General features: G+C 35.3%; 1 protein-coding gene across 1 annotated transcript in view; it reads left to right on the top strand.

Moving 5' to 3' along the window:
* The window catches only part of SYCP1 (synaptonemal complex protein 1), a 116,938-nt gene that overhangs the window by 27,205 nt on the left and 71,591 nt on the right, over positions 1-18,142 (top strand). Inside the window, exons 11-14 of the mRNA XM_086717907.1 lie at positions 2,380-2,488; positions 9,576-9,670; positions 10,140-10,324; positions 11,774-11,841. Coding sequence (XP_086574033.1) covers positions 2,380-2,488; positions 9,576-9,670; positions 10,140-10,324; positions 11,774-11,841 — 457 coding nt within the window. The remainder of the gene's footprint in view (positions 1-2,379; positions 2,489-9,575; positions 9,671-10,139; positions 10,325-11,773; positions 11,842-18,142) is intronic.

Genomic DNA, 18,142 nt, shown 5'->3' on the forward strand with positions numbered 1-18,142 from the left:
TAAAAACTCAGTGAATTTTCTACAATATTTATATTAGTGGGTAACATTGCTGCAAAAATATTTTATGAGAACTTTTGTTTAGATAAAAATTTTATCAAATGTAAAGATGATGATCGTTGACCACTCAACTCCTATTTTGCAGTTTATTTTGAAATGTATTTGTTATTAATGACACCAAGGAGGGGGAACTAAAATACTCTTTTGCTTCTTTCTATTAATGTCACATAGTGGAAAATGTGAAAATAATGTCTGTGTTCTTTGACATTCACAAGAATGTCAATTATTATGCCAACTTAATCAGTTTCAAGTCATGCTTACCAATGGAAAATGTTTTATAGAAAGGAATCCCCTTCTTTCTGTCTCCCCCTATTTTTTCAGAGTTTTTTTTTATTTTTTATAAGATATCTTGTAATGATAGATAACAAGGATATCTACTTAAACAGTAGTAACAAAAGTTAATTGAAAGTACAGAGAAGATACTTGTATTTTTAAATTCTGGTTAAATTTATGTGTTAAGGCTTAGATCTTTTGAAAGACTTAATAATTTTCCATATTGTAACTGAACTTTTAAACCAGATTTCTGAGAGAAGGCCTTTTTAAAAGTTAAAATTGTGTGTATTATAAAGAACACAAAAAAAGAAGGAAGTGCTAAAAAAGCTTGTTGGAGTTCTGGGTGCATGGGCAGGGCTTATAGATTGGTGGGGTTCCCTGTGAAATGGTGGCGTGGCCAACTAGTGTTTTGCTATGGACTCCTAAATGTCATTATTTATAATACTTTTTTTTTTTTTTTAATTCTCCAAATTCCTGCTTGGTGATACAGACTTGACTGATGGCATTTTGGATTGAGGCTGGCAGAGTAGGAAGGACAGGATGAGTTTTACTATTCCACAGGCTGACCTTTCATTACAACCCTCCCTGTGATTAGAAAACCTAGGTTTAGAGATTCTCTTTTCAATATGACTACGTCTGCATCTTTAGTCAGGTTAGTTCTCTGACTACATTGGCTATCAAGGAGGAGAGTCCGAAAAAGGAGGATTAAGTGGACCTGGAGAGGTTTTCATACTCTTTATACAGACTTCCAAATAGCCTCCTTATACTTAGTCTTTTAAAAAAAATTTTTTTTTTCAATGTTTATTTATTTTTGGGACAGAGAGAGACAGAGCATGCACGGGGGAGGGGCAGAGAGAGAGGGAGACACAGAATCGGAAACAGGCTCCAGGCTCTGAGCCATCAGCACAGAGCCCGACGCGGGGCTCGAACTCACGGACCGCGAGATCGTGACCTGGCTGAAGTCGATGCTCAACCGACTGCACCACCCAGGCGCCCCTACTTAGTCTTTTTTATACCTACCTTCCACAGTGTCTGTTGCCTCTAATTCTTGAAACATTCTGGAGTCCTTTGGGATTGAATTGTTTTGCTTCTCAATAGTATCTTCCCTGTGTAGGCTCTTAGGTTTGACCTTGCTTTTCTATACTATATCATTTTCCATTCCTTTTAACTGCTTTCCTTCGTTACATATCGTGGTTTGGGTCATAGAAGTCTCATAGTTTCATGGGAAATGGAATCTGTCTTTGTTCTCCTGGTTATTTCTTGGGTGATTTGGAATTGAATACAGGGCAGAGAGGTCTTTCTGCCATCTTGAATCTGCGAGTCTTCCCCTTGTCTTTATAAGTTTATCTTTTACCTTTTTCTTCACATGGACTGTATACTCTAGCCATCTGAATATTTTCAGCTCTTTAAATAAAACATGATCTCTTGATCCTTTGTGTTCTTGTATGAGTTAGAATGTTAATTTCTGTGTTTGATTAATTTCTATTTGTCTATCAAGACTCAATTCAGTACTCTGAGAAGGATTAATTTTTGTTTACATCCTCTAAGACTGATTTAGGTCTGTGTGTGTGTGTGTGTGTGTGTGTGTGTGTGTGTGTGTGTGCTGATTCATATAACATTTTGTCCTGTTACTAATAATATTCAAGTATAGTTGTCTCCTGGTGTAGGCTCTGAGTTTCTTTAAGGTAAGTTTCCTTATCTCTGTATACTCAATGCTTATTATGGTTTGTGGAATGAAGTAGGTGCTCCATAATATTTATGGAATAAATGAGCCGATAGATTTCGTTATATATATATTTCATTATCCGTGTATTCTAAGTACTAACTTGAAATGCATATTATAATATCGGGTAGATCATTGGGTAGATCATATTAGTTTGTTCATTCACTTAGTAAATGTTTATTATGCAAATATGTACTAAATGCCAGGCACAACCAGTTGAAAAGCATATAAACAAGTACATAAATAATCGTAGGTAATGGTAAATGCTAAGGTATTATATTTAATTTTTCATATTTATATTGTATTATTTAAATATTTCATTTTAGGTATCACTACTATTGCTCCAAAATACTGAGAAAGAAAATGAAATGAAAAATTTGGTATTTCTGCTGGAGGAATCCAGAGATAAAGTTAATCGATTAGAGGAAAAGACAAGTAAGAATTTACATAAGAAAATATAACAATGTGTCTTGTGTATTACTCTTGTTATATTTAAAATTTTGGCTTTCATTACAGTTTTGTCGTAATGCTTTCTAGTGCTGTAATTCTCAACCTGGATTGGATCTTTGGAGGAGAGTGTAATAGAGTCACTTAGGGAGATTTTTCAGTGTACATATGCTCTTTTCACTTTTCCATACTGTCCCTTTCTTGAGAATTTCAACAGAATGCTTCAAGAAAACAAGGATTTTCTTTCTTTTGTTTACTGATGCATTCCAAGTGCCTAGAACAGTGTTTGGCACACAGCATACTCAATAAATATTTCATGAATGAATGAATACCCTGGGAACACTCTAGAGGTATTGGGAAAGGTATTAGGGAAAATTGCTTGTTAAACTAAATATACCTTTGATGATTAAAGTTTCTCTACTGAATTGGAGGGGAGAATGTAGGCAGAAGAAATGCCTTGTGCAAGTCATAGAAGTGTCAGAGTTAGGGTATATTTGAAACACTGATTTGTGTGTTTATATCTTAGAGAACTCAGGTACATGACTGGAAAAGAATGTTTGGATCAGATTGTGAAGGTTCTTGAATGTCATGTTATGTTTAGACCACCTTATTGAATATTTTTCAAACTTGTTTAGGTAGCAGGGCACTTGGAAGGCATAATACACTTTGTAAAATACTGTATACCTTCCAGAGCATCATATAGATCTTGTGATATTTGTCACTTCTCTCTTAAAAAAAAATTCTTTTTTTCACATGGCAAATGATTACATAGTTTGGGTGAAACGATGCCCACTCATTTTACATTACTGTCATTACTAAATCGGTATACTCCAGGTATGAAATAGTTTAACTTCCCATACGTTTTTTGTTCTTCTTACCTCTCCATCATGCTTTTGGCTACTTCCTCTACCACAAATGAGCCTCTTACCTCCACTCCAAATATTTTGCCTAAATTCCAGTGAACTCCTTATTCTTAAGAATGGCTTAACCATTACTCATCTGTGACTATGGGTGTCTTGCAGGCAGGGCTGTATTTCATTAAGTATCTGTGTAATTCAATGCCTAGCGTTGCTGTGTACATAATAGCTAAAGAGTTGTTAGGATGAATGAATGTATGTTTAATCTTCTCATTTAAACTGGAAACAATTTCCTGGTACTAAGTAACTAATTCTCTGTGATTCTGCAGACTCATAAGCACTGAAATGTATTCATTTAAGTTACTTTTCATTGTGTCCCATATGCGGTATATCTTTTATTTTTTCTCTTTGTTTCAGTTGGGAGATCTTCTATTGACCTGTTACCTAATCCCACCTTCTGTGTCTAATTTGCTTTTCTTTTTAATTTATTTTTAAAATATTTAAATTATTTTTAAAATTTTATTTAAATCCAAGTTAACATATAGTGTAATAATGATTTCATAAGTAGAATTTAGTGATTCATCACTTGCATGTAATACCCAGTGCTCACCCCAGCAAGTATCCTCCTTAATGCTCATTCCCCCTTTAGTCCATCCCCCCACCCCATCCAATACCCCTCCAGCAACCTTCAGTTTGTTCTCTGTACTTTAAGAGTCTCTTATGGTTTGTCTCTCTCTCTGTTTTTATCTTATTTTTCCTTCCCTTTCCCTATGTTCATTTCTTTTGTTTCTTAAATTCCACAGATGAGTGAAATCACACGATATTTATCTTTCTCTGACTGACTCATTTAGGTTAGCATAGTACACTTTAGTTCCATCCATGTTGTTGCAAATGGCAAGATTTCATTTTTTTTGATCGCTGAGTAATTTTCCTTTGTTTATGTATACCACATCTTCTTTATCCATTCGTCAGTCAATGGACATTTGGGATCTTTCCATAATGTAGCTATTGTTGATAGAGCTACTATAAACATTGGGATGTATGTGCCCCTTTGAATCAGCATTTTTGTATCCTTCAGATAAATACCTAGTAGTGCAATTGCTGGGTTGTAGGGTAATTCTACATCTGTTGTTTCCTGAGTTGTTATTATTAGCCATTCTGACCAGTGTGAGGTGGTATCTCATTGTGGTTTTGATTTGTATTTCCCTGATGATGAGTGATATTGAGCATCTTTTCATGTGTCTGTTAGCCATCTGGATGTCCTCTTTGGAAAAGTTCACGTCTTCTGCCCATTTCTTCACTGGGTTATTTGTTTTTTGGGTATTGAGTTTGGTAAGTTCTTTATAGATTTTGGATACTAACCAATTATCCAGTATGTCATTGCAAATATCTTTTTCCATTCCATTGGTTGCCTTTTAGTTTTGTTGATTGTTTCCTTCACTGTGCAGAAACTTTTTATATTGATGAAATATAATAGTTATTTTTGCTTTTGTTTCCCTTGCCTCCAGAGACATGTCTAGAATAAGTTGCTGTGGCCGTGGTCAAAAAGATTGCCTGTTTTCTCCTCTAGGATTTTGATGATTTTCTGTCTTACATTTAGGTCTTTCATCCATTTTGAGTTTATTTTTGTGTAAGACAGTGGTCCGGGTTCATTCTGCATGTCACTGTCCAGTTTTCCCAACATCATATGCTGAAGGGACTCCCTTTTTTCCACTGGATAGTCTTTCCTGCTTTGTCAAAGATTAGTTGACTATACATTTGTGGGTCTATTTCTGGGTTCTCTATTCTGTTCCATTGATTCGTGTGTCTGTTTTTGTGCCAATATCATACTGTCTTGATGATTACAGCTTTGTAATACAGCTTGAAGTCCAGAATTGTGATGCCTCCAGCTTTGGTTTTCTTTTTTAACATTACTTTGGCTATTCAGGGTTTTTTCTGGTTCCATACAAATTTTAGAATTCTTTGTTCTGGCTCTGTGAAGAATGCTGGTGTTATTTTGATAGGGATTGCATTGACTACATAGATTGCTTTCTGTAGTATTGACATTTTAACAATATTTGTTCTTCCAATCCATGAGCATGGAATGTTTTTTCATTTCTTGTGTCTTCTGTAGTTTTCAGCATATAGATCTTTTATCTCTTTGGTTAAGTTTATTCCTCGGTATTTTATAGTTTTCAGTGCAGTTGTAAATGGGATCAATTCCTTGATTACTCTTGCTGCTGCTTCATTATTGGTGTATAGAAATTCCACAGATTTCTGTACATTGATTTAATATCCTGTGACTTTGCTGATTTCATGTATCAGTTGTAGCAGTTTTTTGGTGGAGTCTTCTGGGTTTTTCATATCGAGTATCATGTCATCTGTGAATAGTGAAAAGTTGACTTCTTCCATGTGGATTTGAATGCCTTTTATTTCTTTTTGTTGTCTGAATGTTGAGGCCGGGACTTCCAACACCATCTTGAACAACAGTGGTGAGAGTGGACATCTCTGTCATGTTCTTGACCTTAGAGGGAAAGCTCTTAGTTTTTCCCCATTGAGGATGATATTAGCTGTGGGTCTTCCCTATATGGCATTTGTGATGTTGAGGTATGTTCCTTTTTGTCCCTGCTTTCTTGAGGGTTTTTATCAAGAAAGGATGCTGTATACTGTCAAATGGTTTTTCTCTCTTTAGAGGATCATGTAGTTCTTTTTATTTTTTATTAATGTGATGTATCATGTTGGTTGATTTGTAGATGTTGAACCAGTCCTGTATCCCAGGAATAAATCCCACTTGATCGTGGTGAATAATTCTTTTAATGTAATGTTGGATTTGGTTTGCTGGTATCTTGTTGGGAATTTTTGCATCCATGTTCATCAGGGAAATTGGGCTGTGGTTCTCCTTTTTAGTGGGGGTCTTTATCTAGTTTTGGAATCCAGATAGTGGCTGGTCTTATAGAATGAGTTTGGAAGTTTTTCTGCCATTTGTATTTTTTGGAACAGTTTCAAAAGAATAGGTATTAACTCTTATTTAAATGTTTGGTAGAATTCCCCTGGAAAGCTGTCTGGCCCTGGAGTCTTGTTTGTTGGGAGGTTTTTGAGTAAGATTTAATTTCTTCAGTGGTTATGGGTCTATTCAAATTTTCTTTTTTTTCTTTTACATTTATTATTTATTTTTGAGAGACAGAATGAGACAGAGCACAAGTGGCAGAGAGAGCACAAGGGGCAGAGAGAGAATGAGACACAGAATCCAAAGCAGGCTCCAGGCTCCGGGCTCCGAGCTTCAGTTTCAAGGCTTCGGGTTCCTTGGACCACTCAGGTCATGGGAACCTGGGCTGCAAATCTGCTTGAGGATTGGTTTCCTTTGGCTTCCTTTACATAAACAGTGTCTCAGCTTATTGTATAGAGGTTTAGTTCTTGGATTCCTTTCCTTTTTTAATGTTTGTTTATTTTTGAGAGAGTGAGAGGAGAGCGAGGAAAGCTGGGGAGGGGTGGAGAGAGAGAGGGAGACACAGAATCTGAAGTAGGCTCCAGGCTCTGAGATGTCAGCACAGAGCCTGACATGGGGCTTGAACCCATGAAGTGCAAGATCATGACCTGAGCCGAAGTGGGACGCTCAATTGACTGAGCCACCCAGGTGCCTCGGTTCTTGGATTCTTTGTCTTATACAGTCTTTTTGGGTTTTCATGTTTCTTTTCCTGACCTCATTTTTTCATCACCTCATTTCAAATCAAAAGTCTAACTTTGCCAGGATCTGCAAATGCTTTCAGGGCAAAAGAGGGTTTCTGTGCTTATCTTACTTCTCCAAGTTTCTGTTTTCTCCTTCACTTGATCCTGGTAATTTCTTACGATTTTGTCAGGAGCTTAATGATTTTAATATTCTTAATATTTGATCCTGGGTTTTTATTCCTTTTTAGAGGAATGTTTGAATGACATACCTTACTCATTACCCCAGTGGAATTTTCAGTTTCAGTTTTATAAATGTCATTTCTAGGGGCGCCTGAGTGGCTCAGTCGGTTAAGCGTCCAATTTTGGCTCAGGTCATGATCTTGCGGTTCGTGAGTTCAAGCCCCGCGTCGGGCTCTGTGCTGACAGCTCAGAGCCTGGAGCCTGTTTCAGATTCTGTGTCTCCCTCTCTCTCTCTGACCCTCCCCCATTCATGCTCTGTCTCTGTCTCAAAAATAAATAAACGTTAAAAAAAAATTTAAAAAAAAAGTCTTTTCTAGAAGTCTTATTTAGTTTATAGATATCTTCCTTTTTTAGTTTTTAAAGAATGTTATAATACTTTTTTTTTTAATCCACAGCCAGTAATTCTAACATCTGAAATTTTTGCAGATCCAAGTACGCCTTTCATTTATTATGCTGACTCTGCTCATGGTGCTTTGTTTTCTCTTGTGATTTTGAGGTCATGTAACTTCATCTGTGGAACTTCTTTAAGACTTGGATTGGAAGTAAATTTCTACAGAGAAAATTTGCATTAGCAGTTCTGGAATCCTGGGTGAACTTAAGGACATTTCAAATTAAGTTTCGGCTTGGAGCTTTTTAGGACATTCAAGCAGCATACATTCAGTTCTCATACATGCTGAAGTACTAGTTTGTGATTATGATTTCTCAGAGGAGACATTTATTACCAGACTATAATAAATAGTACCATAGCAGACACCATAGTCTTTGGTAATCATTTCCTCTCTCCAGATCTATTTTTCCCATTTTGTTTTCAGAGGTGGACCACTAACCTTTTCATTTCTACACAGATTTTCAGAGTGGAACTTTAAAAAATATGAACTTGAAACATTCTGTGGTCTAGCATCTTTCATCATTTTTCATAGTCTTTATGACTTCTGAACTACCTCTGAACAAGTCATATAAATCCTGTTATCTTGTCCTTGTTATTTTTCTAACCATAATTGCTATGATTCTTCCCTCTTACTTTATGTTTCATGCTACTGAAATGCATTTCATTTAGACATTTAGATGTGTCATCTTGTCTCTTTCATTTTTGTCTTTGTACATGCTCTTTGACCTGTCTGTGATATTTCTTTCTCTCCTAGCTCCCACTACTCTTATTAATTCTTACTGGCTTTCAGATGTTTGAACTGATCTGTCACTTTCTGGAAGCCTTCCTTGAACTTTCCCTCTTTATGTCTGTCTCCCCTTACCTCTAACTTTTATTGATCCTTTTTGGCTTAGGTTCCCCGTCTGTATATTTCCAGAATTTCTGAGTGAGTGCCCATCAGCAGTTATCATTATTTGTCTGCTTGCATTGTAAATACCATGAATTTTTAAGGCCCAGTTTCTAGTTTACACCATCATTATCATACTAATCGTTAACACTAATTGACTATATATGCTAGACACTGTGGTTAAACATTTTAAGTTGCATTATTTTGTTTAGTCCTTCAAGATATGAATAACTATGATTATTCTCTTTCTCCAGTTGAGAAAAGTAGTGACAGACTACTTTATTATCATGCCTAAGTTTAGGTAGCTAGTAAGAGGACATAGAATAATTTGAATCCAGGGAAGAGCATGAACTTCTTTTTTCACCCTATTTTTTCCATGAGGTTTAAAAGTAGAATGCACACATATAAAGCACATAGACTAGTACGTAACATTTAGTATTTAATAAATATTAGCTATAGAGTCAAAAGCCTTTTTTCATAATATTTCAATATATAAATGTAATATTTTAGAAAACTCTAAAAATCAAGATGTGCAATGATAAAAATAAAGTATTGAATAATTTCACCATTAAGAGGTAAATAACTTGCAATATTTTTGTATTGTTTCCTTTCATATGCATTATTTCTATAAATACCATTTAAACTTGCCCTTTTTATTCTGCCCTTTTTATTTAATACATATTCTGTGAATATGTATTCCAATTTGGAATAAATGAAGTCCATTATCTTTTATAGTGGTTACATGGTATGCCATTGTGTGTATGTACCATCATAATTTAATTTATCTCCTATTGAATATTTAGATTGTTTCCTTTGTTTAGCTGTTATTAAAATGTAGCATCAAACATCCTCATGTTTACTGGTGAGTACTTGGGAGTTAATAGTCTTGAAAAGTCAGTAAAAGTAGATGATGGCCAATATCAGTGCATCTATATTTGCATAATTTTCCTTCATTTTGGAGTATCTCATGGAGGAAAGAAAAGTAGTTGAACAAATAATTGGTTTTCTTGGTATGTATTTTTTTATTAAGTACTACCAATCCACAACTCTCTTTTTTAGAATTACAGAATGAAAACTTAAAAGAATCAAATGAGAAGCAGGATCATTTGACAGCAGAACTAGAAGATACTAAAATGTCTTTGCAAAGAAGTGTGGTATGATTTAAAAACTGATTCGTGTGTGATAAGCCTCACACTATGAGTCAGTAAATACTTATAAAATGCTAATACTGTGTACAAGGACCCGGAACTTCATCCCAGTCTACAAAATGCTTATAGTTTAATTAGAAACATTGGGTAAAAACGCATCAAAACTATAAGATAGAAGACTCTGCTAAATACCAACAGAGTGATTCAGGCTAAAATTGTTACAGTAGTTCTAAAAATGGAAAAACACTGTGGGCTAAGAAGACTCCATTGGGAGGTTGGGACTATAGGTTGGCTTTGGGAGAATGGTAAATTGAAGTAGGAATACTGAATGGGCATTGAAATTGGCCAGGGTGGGGTAATGGAGGAGGGTGATAGAATAATAAGGAGGGAGGAGAGGCGGCAAAGGCAGATGAGTTCAGTTTTTTTCTTAAGGCCCTTGGATTATAGCTTTTGTTTTGTATTTTATTTCATTTAGATTACTCAGAAGGCTTTAGAGGAAGATTTACAGGTAGCAACAAAAAAAATATATCAGCTCACTGGAGAAAAAGAAACTCAGATGGAAGAATTTAATAAAGCTAAAGCTGCTCATTCATTTGTGGTTACTGAACTTAAAACTTCTGTCTGCAGCTTGAAAGAATTATTGACAACAGAACAGCAAAGGTAAAGCTATTTTTATTTAGCTGATAAAAACAATTTATTTCCAATATTCACTGTATTTTCTATTCATTGTCAAGTGACTTCTAATTCCTATAGTATCTGTAACCAAGTAAGTCTCTTTTTTAATTTATAAAATGGGAATACATTTTAAAAGTTTGTATTAGGTAGGCAGGTGTCCTGGGAAAAGATAGCAGGTATTCTTTAGGATAGTTCCCATGCATACTTGGCCACAGAGTCCAGCTATATAAACAAGCTCATAAGTGCTGATGCAGTGATAGGACATATTTAATTAAACTGTGGATCATTATTAGCTTCATAGAAATAACTTCCCAGGTTGTGGGTTTGTTTTACTTGGGTCTGTAACCTCTCTGATGTATAAAATTAGTACTAGCCTGGTATAGGGTAGGTACTCAAAACATTTTTTTATTAAATTAATGAATTAATGAATATTATATATAAGATATTCATTTGAATTTCATCTAAATAACAGTTTGTCTAAAGCTTGAATTAAAAAGTTACTCTGTTTTCACTATATGTGTATTTTTAAAGCTGTGTTATGAGGCCTAAGTTATTATTTTTGTCCCATTAGCATTAGGGTTTAGTAAGTCTAGTAGGATGAAAGACAGGAACACGGTTTCTGTGAATTCATGACCTGAACCTAGTAGTATTTCTTCTGTACTGCTTATGTATGGTGGTGGAAGAAAAGCTAGTTTTTCTACTTCAGCTCATCTTATATATTCTTTGTTGATCTTATAGGTGATTTTCAAATTTTGAAATTGTAAGTTAGCTTAAGTATCATCTGTTCCAATTATTTCAGTTAAAAAATTTTTTTTTAGGTATTTATTTTTGAGAGAGAGAGAGAGAGAGGGGGAAAGAGAGAGAGAACTGGGGAGGGGAGAGAAAAAGGTAGACACAGAATCTGAAGCAGGCTCCAGGCTCCAAGCTGTCAGCACAGAACCCGATGCAGGGCTCAAACCCACCAGCAGCGAGATATGACCTGAGCTGAAGTTGGATGCTTAACTGACTGAGCCACCCAGGGGCCCCCAATTACCTCAGTTTTATAGATGAGGAAGCAGAAAGTTAGAAGAGTTAAGTGGATTGCCCAATTCTCACATTTATATTGTTTCTAAGGCAGAATTCAATGTAACAGTAGTTACATATTCAGTCTCTTTTAAAGTTCTAGGATGCATTAATTTGATTATCATCAATAGCTAAGAGATAAATTGTGACCATAAGCTTTAAGGTTTTATGCAGATATAATTAATATACAACTATAGATTAATAATAGTGATACCTTATTTTGAAATGTTATACTATATGGCATGGTAGGTACTCAAAAATTGTTTAATTGGGTGAATCTGTGAAAGATATATTGTTAAATTGCACCAGTTTTAGTTACTAGGTGAATTGTGATTAAAAGAATGTTTTACATGTAAATTAATATTTTACAAGATTGGAAAAAAGTGAAGATCAATTGAAAATACTTACCATGAAGCTTCAGCAGAAATCAAGTGAACTCGGTAAGATTTAGAGAATAACGTGTATGTGATAATATTAGTCTAGTATACAGATATAAGTGCTATTTCAGATTATGATATAGTTTCTCCTTTGTCATTTATCAATAATAATTATTTTGTAACTTTTAATTTGATTTTCAAAGACAGAAAATTTAAACCTTAAGAAAGACTATTCTGTACCATTATGCAATTCATAGATGGCTAGAAGTGGAAGGAGCTTAAGAGATGTTTCTAGTTTATTTTTCTTATTTTAGGATTTAGAGGCCTTAATAATTCTTAATGGAAAAGGTCTGTTATATTTTAATTGAATTTTGACATTTTATTGATTAGTCATGTTGGATTATGAACTATCTATAGGAGAATGCTATCCTGTTTTGTCACGTAGTATTGTTAATACTCAATAGATTTCATGGCCAAAAGAGAAAGAAGTTCTGTAGTTGTGAATTTATAACTCTTTAATTAGCTAATCCTAATTTAACTCCTGTATTTCATATTTACAAATCTTCATATGTACAGATGTGGAGAATTATAAAGATATAAAAACATTTTTCCAATTTTGGTGAAAAGAATTATTTTTATAAATTAACTCAGGAATTTGCAGGTGTTTTCTAGACTGTCTCCACAACATTCTGTAAACTTTATTATTTGGTTTGAAAAATTGTGTAATTAAAATAATTGTAAGAAATTTTGCCCTGTTAGGATGTTTGGTTGAACTTCGAAACTTATTTATGCCTTTCCTTTGGCAATGCTTAATCTCCCACTATAGACTAGACCAATCTTTGAGCATCCAAAATTGTACTTTTCAGTGGTAAATAATTCCTTTGGTATTATTTTATATTACAATGACTGTAAATGCATTTTTCATCTAATTTTTAAATCTTCATTCAAAGCATAATGTAGTATTTTAAATCACTGCACATACCTACTTTCTTAGAATTATTCAGTTGAATGTGGTAGACTAAGGAATAATTTTAGTCCTTAAAATATCTTTAGTGGATATTTATTTGTAACAATTCAGTCTGATATTGAAGTTAAGTGGCTGTTATTGTCAGATTAACAAATCAAATGCATAAGGTGATTTTTCTCATAATAGAGAACTCTCTAATTTAATGAGAGAAAGGTTGAACACATAAAATCATTAGAGCAATGTTTCCAAAATGAGGGGATGAGCAAGAATTCTATTAAGAGAAGGGAATATTAGAGTTTCTATTTCTATTTATTTTATGCTTTGCATATATTTCATAATGACTAGTATAGTACACATATTTATACTTTACAATTTTACACGATATATAAGTACGTATTTGTGTTTTATACGTATTTATATATTTGAGGTGAATGCTCACAGACTTGTTGCTGATGGAGATGTGTTAATGCTGATGACAAGAGGAAGCCAAAGGTATCAATGTGGACTGCAGAATTGGAAGTGATTCTCTAGAAGAGGTAGATTTTAAAAGTAGACTTTAAGGTATAAAGAGGCTTTGGGTAGTTGTAGAGAATGATGGAATGTGTAAAGCATTATGTGTAGGAGAGCAGCATTAACAATGACATAAGTACTGAGCATTAGCTTATTTCCTTCTTTGGTTAATAGTATAGTTCTCAGAATCAAAATCTTGGATGATATTCTGTACTGTTCTTTCTCCCTTACTTTTCACTTCTAATTGGTTATCCAGTGCTGTTGTTTCTAACTTTTAATATCTATCTAGCTTGTAAGATCTAACTAATTTAACTCTATCTTGCAAATCTTTGTCTTTTTAAAAAATATTTATTTAGAGGGTGCACACAAGTGGGGAAGGGGCCAGAGAGAGAGAGAGAGAGAGAGAGAGAGAGAGAATCCCAAGCAGGCTCCATGCTGTCAGTGCAGAGCCCTACCTGTCAGTTTGAACAGGGCTCAAACTCATGAACCATGAGATCATGACCTGAGCCAAAGTCAGACGCTTAACCGACTAAGCCACCCAGGTGCCTGTGGTTTACATTTTTAGAGGATCACTGCGACTTTTGTATGGCAGATAAATTTGGTGGTGGGTGGGGAATGATGATAGGAAAAGGACAAAGAGGAGAAATCATATTAGAAGCCGTTTGAGTGGTACAGGCATGAGAGACTATCTTTTAAAAGTGGAATCATATCCCACTTTTGCTAGCATTTGGTGAGCTCTTGAATCTGAGGACACTGTCTTCAGCTCTGAAAAGTTCTCTTAATTCTTCTTTTCTAGTGTCATTGTTCTCTCTCTCTGTAAATTTTGATAGGGGGATTTTAGAAATTCTGAATCTTTTATATTTTTATTTAAAAAATTTTTTTAATGTTTTTTATTCTTAGAGAGAGAGAGACAGACAGAGCACGAGTAGGGAAGGGGCAGAGAGAGAGACATAGAATCAGAAGCAGGTTCCAGGCTCTGAGCTGTCAGCACAGAGCCCCAAACGGGGCTTGAACTTAACAAGCCATGAGATCATGGCCTGAGCCGAAGTCAGACGCTTTACCAACTGAGCCATCCAGGCGCCCCAATCTTTATATTTTAAAATTTCTCTCTTAAACTCTTTACTTTTTAGTTTATTTTGAGGGGAATTTTGGGAAAAAGGTTTTTTGGCTTCCCCCTAATAATTCAGTCTTTAGATATGTTTAATTTGCCTTTTTTTGTTTTTGGTAGAGAGCACATGCATGAGCTGGGTGGGGAGAGGCAGAGGGAGAGAGAGAGAGAATCTTTTTTTTTTTAATTTAAAAAAAAAATGTTTATTCATTTGTTGAGAGACAGAGAGAGAGAGTGCATGCACAAGCAGGTGAGTGGCAGAGAGAGAGAAGGAGACACAGAATCCAAACCAGGCTCCAAGCTATCAGCACAGAGCCCCATGCAGGACTTGAACCCATGAACCATGAGATCATGACCTGAGCCAAAGTCGGATGTCCAACCAACTGAGCCATTCCGGTGCCCCAGACAGAGAATCTTTAAGCAGGCTCCATGCTTAGTGCAGAGCCCGACATGGGGCTAGATCCCACGACCCTGGGATCATGACTAGAGTTGAAATAAAGAGTTGGATACTCAAATGACTGAATCACCAGGCACCCCTACTTTGCTGTTTTTAAAGTCTTAGTTACCAAATTTTAAGTTTCTGAGAGCTCTAGGTGATTAATTTCATGGATATTGTATCCTGTTAGAACATACTATACTTAGCAAGATTTCTGCTTCTGTTTGCTCTATTAATTCCTTCTTGAGTTTTATTTTAGTTCTTCTCTGAATTTGGTGCCTAACATTTATGGTTTTGCTTTTCTTCACTAATTGGTGATTTTTGATTATTTACTCATCTGAATATTTGAGAATCTTTTTTCTCCCACATATGTTATAATGTGATTTTTCTGATTATGTTGGGGGGAGATGGGAGGTACTGTAGGGAAGGGTGGGCTCGGTAGCTAATCTTTTGGATTTAGGGGATTGTTTGTAGAGATCATGAGCTGTTTGGGGGCACTGCCTTACCCCTTGGGCTCCAATTCCTAGGATCTTTGATTTAACCTGAGGTGGACTCTGTGGTGGGAGGTATAGTCACCTGGTCTAGTTGTTGCACATAGTCTTCAATGAATTAATGTAGGTGACCCCTCCTCCTTCTAGGATTCTTCAGTATTTTGGTTTGTTTATGGTAGTCTGTCTGGTTTTGTTATTGTTGTAAATATATATATATATGATGAGGTTTTGGGGTGATGGTGGGGTCCAGAGCGGACGGCCAAGGAAGAATTCTCGAAGACATCTTTGGTGTAAAAAGTGATTTTATTAAAGCACAGGGACAGGACCCGTGGGCAGGAAGAGCTGTGCTGGGGTTGTGACAGGTAACTGATTATATACCCTCAGGTTGGGAGGGGATTAGGGATAGAGTAACTCTCTAAGGTATTTGGGAAGCAAGGTTTCCAGGACTTTGAGGGGCTAGCTGTTAGGAAAACACCATTTATTACCGTTCAGTAAAACCTATCATGAGACCCTTCATATGTATATCAGGGGGCCATAAGCTTGGAGTATAATTGCCAGCATATATCTTAGGGGAGTTGAGATAAAGGAAGTTTCCAAAGGAATTTTTATATGTTGAAGTAGACTTACAGATTCCTGGGGGGTCAGGATAAGCCAAGATTTCCTTTTGTCCCTAGCAGAGGTCACTCTGCCTGTTCCAAGGACTTGACAGTGGGCTGTAGACAGTAAGGCAATTTAATTTTTCATTTGTCTTCGTTTTCCACATCATCATGGCAAGCACTTAAATCCCTTTCCTTTATTCTTGGGTAGCCAGGACTCTCTGAGGAATATCACACATATCCCACCTGGGGGTGGGTGGTGCCATTAGCCTGTGTTTTGCCCTCAGCTTGTCCTGCACTCCCTCATCATATATTTTTATATATGATTTATATTTTATATATATACATATATATATATGTATATATATACATATATATATGTATATATATATCTTTAAAAAATTTTATGGGAGTGGGGATGAGAGAATGTGAAGATATGCTTAGTCAACTATTTTTAATTAATCCTTGAGTTTGAAAAACTCTTTTTACCTAAAATGAAAATTGTGGTTAAATAAGCTTTGCTTGTGACAGGTGTTTCTTTTGACTCCATGCTGGCATTTCCTATTTGTTTGATTTTTCCTTAAAAATTGTGGGCAATTATTACAATATTTTTTATTTTTCACTTTTGTTTTTTATTATTTTTTTAAAATATTTATTTTTGAGAGAGAGTGTGTGTGCAGGCGGGGGAGGAGCAGAGAGAGAAGGAGACACAGAATCCAAAGCAGGTTCCAGGCTCTGAGCTGTCTACTCAGAGCTTGACGCAGGGCTCAAACTCACGAACCATGTGATCATGACCCAAGCAGAGGTCAGACACTTACCCAACTGAGCCACCCAGGTACCCCTGTTTATTTTTAATGTACAGAGTCTTGGAAATTTCCAGTAAATCTCTTATATCTCCATTTATTAAAAACCCTTAATTAACAGTGAAGAAAGACAATGTTTCAAATACAATAAAATTGTAGCTGACAGCTAGGCATCATTTGGGAACTTTGTAGGCAGTTAAAGAATTTAAGAAAGGAGGATAAAGGTGGTTTGGCCTGGAAAAGTTTTATAAATTTATTAGTCTAATACTGAATTAATAAAAGATAGACTTAAAAGCCTTGTGTAGAGTGTTATTATTTAGGGTAGGAAAAAAAAAAAGAAGGGTGTCAGCAGAGAAAACAGGAAATGCAAATAACACAAGGTCTTGAAAATCAAAGAAAAATAGAGAGTAGTTGATAGCATTAAATGCCAGAAAGCTCCACAATAAAGAGGTCTGAGAATTGTACCACAGAATGGTTATTGAGGATCATAGTTTTAATAATGTAATTATAAATAACGTAATTATAAATATTTAATATAAATTATGAATTATTTATAAATATTAAAGTATTTCTATTTATAAATACTTATAAATAATGTAAAATAATGTAAGAGATGTAATTAATGTAATGTCATGAGATAGGCATTAGTTTTGCATAGGACTAAGAAAGAAATGTGTAGATAACAGGAATTTGTTTGCAAACCAAAGAAATTGGACAGTAGTAAGAAGAGGCAGAAAGGTCAGTCAGATTGTTTTGTATTCAAATGGATGTTTTGATGGGATGGGGGAAATGAAAGATTCCTTTACAGAGAGTCAGTATATATATATTGGTTATATAAGCAACTAAAGTCTCAGAGGAGGTAGGAATGTTGAAGTCCAGAGTACAATGGTCAGAATTAGCTTGAGAAAAGTGGATCACTTGTCCTTTTTAGTTGAGAGTGAAGATTAAGAGGCCAGGCATTTAGACAGTGATGAATTAAAGGTAAAGGTACATGCTGAGTGGCCTCATTCCAAATATATTTGGAATATGTGTGTGTGTGTGTGTCTGTGTGTGTGTGTCTGTGTGTGTGTGTGTGTGTATTGCTTATTTTGACTAATGAACTCCGGGCTCATTTGGTTGTGGAATTAACTTGATACAAACATTGCTATTAATACATATCCATTATTTTTGCGTAGTTCCATTTGGACTTCCTCTATGCTTTATGGTGCTTTCTTTCTTTTTTATTTTATTTTTTTTACCTAAGGCATTTACTTATTTATTTTTTAATATGAAATTTATTATCAAATTGGTTTCCATACAACACCCAGTGCTCATCCCAACAGGTTCCCTCCTCAACGCCCATCACCCACTTTCCGCTCCCTCCTACCCATCATCAACCCTCACTCAGTTTATTCTCAGTTTTGAAGAGTCTCTTATGGTTTGCCTCCCTACCTCTATAACTTTTTTTCCCCCC

Source organism: Puma concolor, chromosome C1, assembly GCF_028749965.1.
Source record: "Puma concolor isolate L17-30 chromosome C1, mPumCon1.1.hap2, whole genome shotgun sequence".
NCBI lineage: Eukaryota > Metazoa > Chordata > Mammalia > Carnivora > Felidae > Puma > Puma concolor.